The 12,061-nt window shown below is 30.6% G+C and overlaps 1 protein-coding gene across 1 annotated transcript; it reads right to left on the bottom strand.

The window, feature by feature from the left end:
- Positions 1-3,678: 3,678 nt before the first annotated feature.
- LOC121254136 (CBS domain-containing protein CBSX1, chloroplastic-like) lies at positions 3,679-10,617 on the bottom strand (the record flags this gene model as incomplete). The annotated part of the gene is made up of 8 exons (XM_041154098.1): positions 3,679-4,171; positions 4,274-4,331; positions 4,664-4,779; positions 6,499-6,551; positions 7,021-7,069; positions 9,015-9,079; positions 9,160-9,247; positions 10,477-10,617. Coding segments are annotated over 8 exons (645 nt in total), but the record flags the coding sequence as incomplete, so codon positions are not given.
- Positions 10,618-12,061: the final 1,444 nt, after the last annotated feature.

Raw genomic sequence — 12,061 nt, 5'->3', positions numbered from 1 at the left:
GAACGCAATCTATCCATAAACTGTTTTCTGCCTCACCTCTTTGAAGATGTAAAAACATTTGAGGCATGAGCTGCTCTGTTATAGCATTCTCCATGACTTCTGTATAATATAAAAAATATAAATTACTTAAAGAATTGTTTATAAAATGAGTTACATCCATTATATAAAAAAACATATAAAATACAAATCGTTACTAATTCAATTACTGTTCATATTGGTTGAAGGATGAACAGTACTCTCCATATGTAACGGGTTATAAATAATTTTTTTATTATTTATATTTCAATTACTCCCTCATTTCTTTTACTTTTACATTTGAATACAAAATTTTTTTATTGTTTATCATTTAAAATACTTTTATTTATTTATTTATTTTAAATATCGTAGAAATATTTTTTATCCAATTTTTTCATATTTTGATTTTATTTTTAATTTTTATTTAGCTTATATATTTTTATTTTATGTGTCTAGGACTGAATTATATTACATTGTATACAATAATATATTACAAATATTAAAAGAATATATGGATATTACAAATTTATTGATAGAAAGGAAATGTTTAAAAAGAATAAAAATGACTATTTAAATGATATAAAAAAAATAAATAAATTGATGTATTATATATTATAAAAGTTAATATGTAAAATAAAATAAAAAATTTAATGATATATTTTTAAAAATAACATAAAAAATCGTTGTGAATGCTCATAAATGTCAGAAAATGATAACTTGCTTTTTATATCACAAAAAAAGTATAAAAAAAGTTATTATTATTATTATTATTATTTTTTATAGTAAAACTCACTGTTTTACCAATTGCACTTGCACAATTTAGAATAATACTAGAATGTCTCGTCATTTTATTTTCTTATTTTGATTGTTCATTTAATTTTATTTTAATAATTAAAAAAGTGATTATTAATATATTTATATATTTTTAAAAAATATATTTAAAAATACTTTTAAAAAAAGTGCGACGCACAGAATCGGCACATAAAGGACAATTTATGCATGTACTGTGTACATCACTCAATATATACAAACCTGGAACTAGTACTGTTTCGGACATTTCTTCTTTTTGCATGTACAGTTACACATCATATATCTATCAACTTTTATAAATCTCAATACAAAATATATTTTAAAAATATATATCAAAATTTTCTAAACGTCACGCATGACATTAACATTGAAGAAACTAGAAAGTGAAGCTACTTTGTCAGGCCCTGTCTATGGTTTTGTGGAGGAGCGTCGGTCGAGAGGGCTCTCAAATAAGAATAATAAAGCAGCCACCGCCGGTAGCTCTCGCTGATTTTAATATGTATTTTTTTATATATTTTTTTAGTTTTATTTTATATAAATTTTTTAACTAATTTTAAATATTTTAAAAAAATAAAAAAAAGTTATAATATCATTAAAAATATTTTTTTAATCACGAATTAAAATAAAAAATAATTTTTTTATTTTATTTAGTGATTAAGAACGTATTTTTTAATAATATTTTTAATTTATTTTATTTTTTAAAAATATTTAAAAGTATTAATAATTTTTTTATAAAAAATAACTAAACAAACACAAAAAAATTCATGCAGCTCCTGGCAGAAGCCAGCGGTGGTACCTCTCAAATAATAGTTGTCACGCAACAAGGACAGTACTTTGTCCCATCCAGCTCCACGTGTCAAGCACAAGAAACAGCTGACAAAAGGGGTCATGTCCCTCTCAGCTGTAGGACCACCCACAATTGTCTCATCCTATATCGTTGGACCCAAACTGTACGGCAGGTTTGGGCATTAGATCTTACACAATTTTTATCCACCCACTTCATTTTTAAATATAATTTAAATATAAATATTATTTTAAAAATTTAAAATAAAAAATAATTTTAATTTTTTAAATTTTCAAACAAATATAATATTATAAAACTATATTATTATAATATTTTAATTTTATATATTCTTTATTTTCTTTTTCTAAAATTTAAAAATACACAAATCAAAATATCTAATTAGCTCACATTGAATTAGTCAAATACTTTTCATCTTAAAAATTATTTACAATAAATTTATCTTTCTCTTTAAATATAGAAAGTACTATTTCACGTTCAAATATATTGTTTATTAATATCCATTCTCTCCCTCCCACGTATTCAAGACCTACTGGTAGTGTTATGTAGGTTTGTATAACTTAGTAAAAAAAATCTGTGGAGATCTTCTTGAGATGGAAGTCATTATAGTGGCAATTTTTTTTGTAAATTTTGTATTAGTCGGTGATGATGTTTTTGAGAATTAGTTTGGTTGTATAGAAGATCGATAAAATTATTTTGATAATATTAATATTATGTGATAAAATTTTTTTTATTAGATTGTGAAAATAAAAATAAATATGATTGATAGAGATTATAAGAAATTATAAAAATAAAATTAATTAAAAAATAAAAATTAATTATAAAAATAAAAAAATAAAAAATAATAATATTTTATTATTATAAAGAATGTAATAATTAATTTAATATAGATTTTAAATTTTAAATAATTATTTAAAAATAAAAAAATTATATATTCTTTAAAACTTAAAAAATAAAATAATCAATCCAACATCAATACTATCAAACGAGATGTGAGATCCTACCACGCAATGTAATAGAGAAGGACATTCTTGCTCAGGGGATGCCGGATCCATTGGGCAGGGCGCCTTCTAGAAGATGTTTCCCTCCAGCTAGAAGCGCTTTTCTGAAGATTTGTATGGCTTATTGATGAATGGGTCCTACATAGAATATAGATGTTTTTCTGACCTTTTTATTAGAGATATAATCGATCCGTTCCGATTTAGTTTTGTATAAAATTTAAAATCAAATCGATATGTATTAATTTTATATTTTTTAAAATTGATTATGTACTGATTACTCTTCTAAATTAATATTTTTAATTTTATCGATTTTCGGTCTAATCTGATTTTTCAATTTTTTTAAAATATAAATTTCATAATTTATCATTAAAAATTTGTTTATAAAAAACTATGTTTTATATTTTTATTAATATATTAGACTATATAATAATATTAATATTAGACTATTGATATAGTTATAAGTTATATATTAGTATTAGTTATAAACTATATATTTAATATTTGTATTAGTTATAAACTTTTAATAAAAATTTGTAGTATTAATTATAAGTATAACTATAGTCATTAGTCTATATTAGACTATTAGTATTAGTTATAAATTTTTAGTGATTTAGTATTAACATTTTATGTAATAATTTATAAATTATAATAAGAAATTATTTCATATATGAATATATATAATTATATATATTATATATAAAAATTTCACATAAAATTTTATAATTATACATAATATATAAAACTTATATATACAATAATACAATTATTATTTTTTATATATATTTTTTATCAACCGGTCCAATCCGGTCTGAAAAATTCTAAAACTAGAACTGGACCGATTTTCACATTCTAAGAACTGATTCCGAATCAAATCGGTAAAACCGGTCCAGTCCGATTTTTTAGTTTGAATTTACACCCCTACTTTTCATATAGTGGTTCAGGTGAAGATCATCTGCTAGTGCTAGTTATTATCCTTTTGCTTTATAGATGGAATTGAAAACGATCTTTATCCTCACTGAAGTATGCCACTCTGATCGACTGTACAGCAACTTCAATTTATAATGTTATGGGCTTAACAAATATTTTATACTTTCACAAGAGTTTTGACTGTTTGAATATAAATTACATCAAAATAGTGACCACAATGTCAGCTTAGGCTGCACCAAGTCAAATCCAATCCTATAGCCAGTATTTCTCAATTTATATAACAAAGAACATAAACTGATAATTACAGGCGCAAGCTACCTATAACCCCCCAGTGTATAACAGAAGAAGAAATCAATCAGTCACTTGAAAAATACCTAAATGCTGTACTCGGGCAGCAAATGACTGGGACAGACAAAATTATAAAGCCCCCCTCCAAACGAACCCATAATAAAAAGAGTACCACAGTGACGCCAAAAGAACGATGCATCAATGCGATTCAAAGACTGCACCAGCAAAGTAGTTCCAACACTGGTCTTCTCAACTAAGCCGACTTTTCGCCAGCATGTTTTATTTGAAGAGCAGCTCTAACAACATTTCCCCTGGTTATTATTCCAACCTTCCAAATTTAATCAGAGAGATCGATCAGAAACTACATATTCCTGTTAAGCATCTTACAAATGCAATTTCAAACAGAAAAACAAGCAAATAATTTTCTTACCAGCTTACCATCACCATCTACCACAGGCAATCGACGGTATTTTGTTTCAAGCAACAACCTAGCATTAGAAGAATTGGTTTAGAGCATTTAGAGTTCAAATTTTGCGACCAAGAAAATTACTATTGGCTCATCATATCATACACAATGCTTGGGGTTGCAGTCTGTAGTTCATGTATGCATATAAACAGTAAAACCACCACTTCTGTAAGAAACAATCAGTTCCCTCCCTCCTACATATGGTGCCGGAATAGTCTCGCCCTCAAATACACAAGGATACATAGAAACAAGCACAAATACAAACAAATTTCTAGAAAACAAAACAGACACAAGGATATATTTTTTGTAGGTACACAAAGAAGATGTATTAAAAGAAGCAAAAGACATAAATACCTAGCAGCATCTTCCAGATTGGTGGATTCGTGAACAACAAGTGGAGCAGGTGTCATCAAGTCGCCGACAACCTTGCCATTAGTTTTATTTAGCAGGTTATGTATCTCATTGAATGTCTGCAACACTTATCAAAATTAGACGAAGCGGTAGTTGATCAAGCAATTATTCACACAATTTAATGAATTCATTGATCGGGAGTCTATTTGATCTAAGGAGAGAGAGAGAGAGAGAGAGAGAGAGAGCATGGCTCTGTTCAAGGCCAGGTTTTTTACTCCATTTTTTGTGGACTCACACCAGGCATACTAATTTTAGCAATAGCTTATGTGGAGACTGATACCAAGAGTAAAGCCTATCTAGATGATAATGTAAAATTGCATTTTTCACCCCAAACTATCTCTGTCCTTTTTATTTATACTCTAAACTACTAAATAACTTGCGCCACACTCTAGCAGTTCAGGGTACAAATTGTCAAATCTTAGTCGAGGGCACAAATTGCCAAAATTTGGTAGTTTAGGTACAAATAGCCAATGTTGGAAGTTTAGGATGTAAATTGAAAAAAAATGTGATAGTTTGGGGTGCAAAACATCATTTTTCCTAATTATGATTTTAGCAATTTCAATAGAATAACACTTGAGTAAAGTCATGTTCATATGATATGGTCCAATTACTCAACAGCTTAATATTTCTTGCATAATCAAACTGCAGTGGCATAGTTGCCCTTGCCTTGGCAGTGTCATGACATGGCTGCCCAAGCCAAATCCACCAAATTTTTTTCAACTTGTATACAAAGCTCTGACTGAACTAATCTAAATAGTTATGCTGGCAGAATCAAAAGGGTTCTAATAAAACTCCTAGATACCATGAACAAGGCCAAATATTTTTCATTTGATTGTCAATATTTAATCTTTTTTCAAAAAATAACTCACGATTAGATGTCAGAGCAATTGATATAAGTCCATTGCAATCCCTAGAATAGGTGATAAAGTTATCAAACGAATTAAAGTTTTGCATGTGGTCTAACTGAAAGTATTCTTCATCAGGAGTACATAGAATTCATGAATGCATGTCAGGGTCACACCAATTGAGTATAAAATAAGAAGTCTGAGATAATTTGGACACGTGCAATAGAGGCCTATGAATGCTCCACTACCAGCAAAAAAAGAGATTATATTAATCAAGGAACCGAAAGGGAAAAGGAGGGGGGGGGGGGGGTGGTTGGCAAAATCACATGTACAGAACTGCAAAGGAAAACATGATTACTATTGATTTGTAACTAAATCGAGCCTAGTGGCATAAAAGATCCATGTAATAAATACCCTATTCTGTTGGGACGGTGGCTCATTGAGTACGTTGAGAGTAACTGTACATGTCCAATATACCAAACCTACTGGACTGCAATGCTCTCGTAGCATAGAAGGAATCATACAAAATAGATAGTCAAGTTGCTATGATGCATATAAGCACTTTCTCAAAGACAATAAGGTTTATGCTAAAATGCATAATATTAGAAGACCAAGGCAGTAGAAGTCGAATTAAATGTTGCATGTATAGAACCTGGAAACAAAATCCCAATGATTTCTAATAGCTAATTGGGCATAATTTATCATAGCCGTATGACTTGACAATCGACATGATAGTGGAGAATAGCTGGTATAATATTCTCATAATCCGGGATTTGGTCTTTGACTTCAGAAGATTCTCAATATCAAATGTCTAACCAGAGAGTATTCCAAGTGCCTGTGTACGGGCACACTCCGAGAATCTCACTAGGCAATGAACAAAATCAAATCAATAATAGAAGACTGGCATTTAAAAAAAGGATGCTTCTTACATACTTTCCATGAACTATTGACATCAGGAAACACACTTGTGTCACTTTGACTGCCACCTACCAGCCACAAAAGAATAAGTTAGAAAATTTTTTATGAAAACAAAAAGAAAAAAAAAAAGACCGCTAATAAAAAATTTGCAATTAGTGTCTAACGAGCTGTAGTCCAAATTATAATCAAAACTTCTTTATGGCTCATAAAATATCACTAATATTCCAAAGGAAAAAAAAAAAAAGGGCATGCAAAAGAAAAAATTATACAACCAATTTTATCATTCCCTGCCAAAGGAAAAAGGATAAAAGGTACAAACTGAAAGATTTGAGTTTTTTAATCAAAGAAAAGAAATTATGCCAACACAGAAGATGTTATGATGACAGCAATGACATCTTATATGATATGTCATGCCAGAAATTCCCAAATCCTGAACAAATTTAAGCAATCGCACATTCCCAATTTTTTTAATAAGTACACATTCCCAAATTTAGAGTCATTTATAAAGCAAATTCTAGATCATAATACCCATTCTACCTGATATTGAATCGAGTGCTAACAAGTCATAGTCTGAAACTACACCAACCTGCCACAGGAAAAAATCTCAAGTCAATGCATTGGAATAAACCATCTCAAAAAATTAAATTGTTTTAACAGCCAGATTACCTTTTTTTAAGTACAAAATGACAATAAAAATAATAGAAGCTTACAGTAATAGAAGATCTTGTTAAAAAAATAATGATAATCTGTAATAACAAAAAATACCATGTTCAACTAAAAAAGTTGGACACCTGCTCATTGTCAAAACGGATTAAATTATGATCTACATACCAATCTGAGTGCAATATAGGACAAATCTAGAGAACCTGTCTACATCTGGTGAGCTTGGGATTTTTGGAAAATTACTGTGTTAAGAACTTGGAAATGTATAAACTTGATAAGGCTTTATAGCAAGGTTTTGAATTTTGTTTCGTACCAGCCGGTACGGCCGAAATATGCCATACTGGCTGAGTAGCCGGTACAAAGAAGGATATAGTTTCGTACCGGTCAGAATTTCGGCCGTTTTGGCCTTTACTTTTTTTTTTTTTTTTTTCATTTCTTCAAATTGCAAGCTCATTTTTGAACCTCCCAATTCAGACCAGACTATTTCTAATTTATATATATTTTTATATAATTTATTCATATATAGACTATTCCGAAACGATACCAGTACCAAGAAATATCTCGTTTCAATGCCTCGACCGAAACAGTATTCAAAACATTGCTTTATAGTCCAAACACAACTTGGAAAAGATTGGTCTTGAAGGGGTGAAGAGGGGATGAAACAAGGAAATAAGGTTGCAAGAATTAGAGGCAGCAGTAATTTTTTTTCAGTAAATAAGAATTTTTTTGATGAGTACACGGCACAGCCCAAGTACACGGCACATATACAAGAGCAATACCTAAGCATAAGTGAAGAACTTAAATTCAAAAATTTAAGGTCGATTATAACATAATTCAAAATTTTTGGCTTATGTAAGGCTCTTATGCCAGGGACCAGGGTACTTCTCGTTCCTCTCACTCGATCTCTTCCTGGCTTCACCATACCATCCATAGCCTGTAGATAGATTCCATTGCAGCATGCGAAGCGTATAGCAACAATTGGACTGATAAAAAAACTCCTCATGAGACTCGAATAAAGCCATCATGCAAAGTCCATTCTCAATAAAAACCCATAAAATGAAACCAAAGGCTACCTATGGCCCAAAACTGCAATTGTAGAATTATAAAAAGGCTATTGCTTTCTAATTCTTGTGTGAGTCTCTTTGAAAGAAACTTCAAACAATTTATTTTTCCAGGATCTCGGATTCCAATTTAGACAACGTATTCATATGACCATTAAAAATTCCATCAGTAGATGGCATAAGTACTAGGTTCTCAACCTCACTTGCACCCTGCATCCAGGCTTCCACATCTCCTATCCCACAGCAACCTACTCATGGCAGAGGAGAGTGTTTGGGAAACAGAAAACTCATTACTTCCTCAGGACTAATATCATAAGGACATAATTTAACCTCATAGACATCATATCACATTATCACCATAGTGCTGTTTCTAAATTCCACGTGTTTGAAACACATACCCTTCAGCAAGTTTCACCTTGTCCTTGGTGAGACATATAAAGGGCTCAAATTCTTCCTTTTTCGTGGTCTTTGGAAGGAACATTTAAATTTATAAATTCACATTTAACTTGGTGAAGCCCCCTCAGCAGTAACTTATTTAATCAGGGAAACATATCGATTACCAACCACATATTCTAATTTCTGTAAATCATTCTTTAGCATTCCACAGATAACTATCTCCAAGAAACAAAGGTGCTGTTAAAACATGTAATCAAACAGCAATCTTATCAATGTTGTCCACTAGATCTGCAATGCAACATTGAGAACGATGAATGATTCACGTACCATAAGATACCACACCATATCATGCTATATATATGAATGCAATTCCTTCTTTTCTTATAATGATTAAAATGTTTGTGGAATTACCAATTTCCAGTCATCATCAATCACTGGAAAGCCAGTTATTCTCTTCTCCACGAGAGCCTCCAACGCTGTAACAACAAAATCCAGTGAATGAAAACATGAACCAATATGATACACATGAAAGTAGAAGCACAAGTATCAGCAATACCTTCATCAACACTTGTTGTTGGTTTCACAACATGTAAATTCTCCTTCCTTGTCATAAAATCACCTACTGTGTATGTTTCACTTCCAGGCTGAAAACCAACATAATAAATCAGAAGGGTAATACTAGAGGCTAACCGACCAAAGAATTTGTTTACGTAATCCATCAAAGAATATTGTAAAATGCATATAACAAGCAATGTCATCGCTACCCCAACTGGAAGAATTAATGGGTGAACGAAATTCAGTAGCAATACATACGTAAGTGAAACCTTTGCAGAATTAATTCTTAATTTTTTATTTGAGCAGAATTCTTGATTTTTGCAAGTACAGATGACATCCAAGAAAAATAAAAAGGACATGCATATGTGTCTGTCTAAGACGATTGCAAAGGCAAGTTAGCTACACAAAGAACCATCCTTCGTTGTCAACAAATTTCTTTTGTTGTAGTCAACGAAAAGGACAGAGCTAAACGTTCATATTATTACATTCTTAATTTTGTAAACAAAACACGTCAATAGCACGTGCCTTGCTCTCTAGTATGATGAAGAAATAAATAAATGAAATTGCATTGCCAACCGAGGCGTGTTGTTTGGAATTCTTTAGTGCGATGTCGAAGTTTCTAATCTGTCTGTGACCAAAACCCAGAATCAAAATTGAAGGCTTACACAAGGGCTCTTCAGGCTACATACATGCTGAATCAGAAGTAATTTTTCTTCAAAGGAACTTCATAAACAGCTAACATGCCGTTTGGATAGTAAGTTTTAGATAAGATAAGTTGATATAAAATTTAAAAGTTGAATAAAATATTATTAGAATATTATTATTTTTTATAAGTTGTTAGAATATTATTTTTAATATTATTATTATTATTATTTTTGGATTTTATTATTTTAAGATTTGAAAAAGTTGAATTGTTTATTATATTTTGGTTGGAAATGTAGAAAAGTTTTAACGATCACTACTTACTCCAAACGGGGTCTAAATCTTTCTGATGCTACAATCAGAACTAGCATACTCCGCCATGTGGTATCAGATGGTTCAACTAGATTCAAGATTAAAAAACTTAAATGCAAAATCAACCGTAGAATTTTTTGAATAGCAAACATTAAAAAAAAAAAAAAAAACTTATGAAATAGTAATTGGAAGGGGCAAAGGAACATCATAAAATGCTGCCTGATCTGAAAGAAAGAAAGCCCGAAGAGTATTATAATTATAAACCATTCCCATCAATAGCTGCTTTTCCAATTTAGGTATACAAAGAGAGAAAATAAATTAAGAGAAACAAAAGAAATGCAAATAATGAGATAGGAGGAATCACCGGCACGGAGTTGGTGAAGCCGACGGCGGGCCCTTGGAGTGCGGAAGGGCGGCGGTAAAGTTGAAAAGAGAATCGTCTGGAGAGAGAAGTAGGGAGAGGCAAAGGTGATCTGGGGGGCAGCGAGGGTAAGAGCAAAGTAGATCAGAAGGTAAGCGAGGGTGAGAATGGAGAACAGCGAAGCTGGTACACGGTGAAAGAGTGATCAACCCCATGGTGAGTCCCGTCTCCAACCCTCTGCTTTATTTTATTTGTTTTTTGATCGTTTCCCGTTGAGATTCTGGATTATATAAGTAGAGACGAAGAGAGAGACGGAGGATCGGACTGGGATTCGCAAAGGGAACTCCAGAACGCCAGAGCAGTTACGTATATGTACGGATGGATGATCACGTTTTACATTTAATACTGTTATTTTTTTATTTGAAAAGAAAATGTAGAAAATTTTCGTCCATATACGGATATGTGTGTACTTTCGTTGCTGCTTCCGTGTCGTAACGAGCTACTGCTGAAATAGAGGAGCAGCGAAAATGCGCAGTTGCTCCTCCGTGACACTTTTGTCAAACATTCAAATTTTTCTGTCGACCGACCCCAATTTGACCCACCTCAATTATTCTAATTATTGATTATTTGAAAAAGAGTAATACTTTATACAAATTTTAAATAGATAAATTTTATATAAATTTTTTATAAAATAATAGATCTCATTAATAAATAATAATTTTTTTATACTTTTTTAAAGTAGAGTCTACTTTTTTATAAAAGTTTGTATATGATTTGTCTATTTAGAACTTGTACAAATTATTTCTTTTTAAAAAACCAGCTTTATATAACGCTTTTAATTAATTATATATATATAATATTACATTTTGCATTTTTCACGTTAAATTATACCACTTGACTATTTTTTAAAAAATTTTAAATAATTATAAGGTGCTCTTTCTATTAAGCGTATACCATCAAAATCTCATTTAGATACAGAAATAGTTTCATCTCATTATTATAAATTTTTTAAATTTTCACATAAAATATAATAAATAATTTAATTTTTTAAAATTTCAAAATAATATTTTATTTAATTTTTAATTTATATTTAAAATTATTTCATTTTATCTCAATATCCAAATGAAATCTTGTTGTTCGAATATATATATTTTTTTTTATACAAAAGTGGGGGATCGAACTTGATTCTTTCGTTTATAAATCAAGCCTTATGTATTCAAATGATCTTGATTGATTATTATTCATCAATTTTGGTAGCCCACATTCTACAGAATTTTCAGCCATCCAAAAACGTGTTAGGAAAAAAGTGAGACCGAAGATGTCATGTTAGACAATCAACATTAGGTCACGTATGAACATTGGATTAATGAGTCAATGCTTTTATAATTGATTTTTTAGACCCCTTCTTCGTAAGCCAAATTCCATTTCCCCACTCTCCCCCTTATTCTTTCGTTCCAATACCCACCGAGAGTTTTGCCTTTTGTTCCCATTTTAACGACTGAATTTTCTCCCAAACATTTGGGGACTATAGCCGACATGTTTTTCTGAAAGAAAAATACATGTTCAACGTTTTTGTTTCCTAATTCGT

The sequence above is a fragment of the Juglans microcarpa x Juglans regia genome, chromosome 3D, assembly GCF_004785595.1.
Source record: "Juglans microcarpa x Juglans regia isolate MS1-56 chromosome 3D, Jm3101_v1.0, whole genome shotgun sequence".
In the NCBI taxonomy this organism is placed as follows: Eukaryota; Viridiplantae; Streptophyta; class Magnoliopsida; order Fagales; family Juglandaceae; genus Juglans; species Juglans microcarpa x Juglans regia.
The sequence above is the reverse complement of the archived record's forward strand: the minus strand, read 5'-3'. Positions and strand labels throughout refer to the sequence as shown.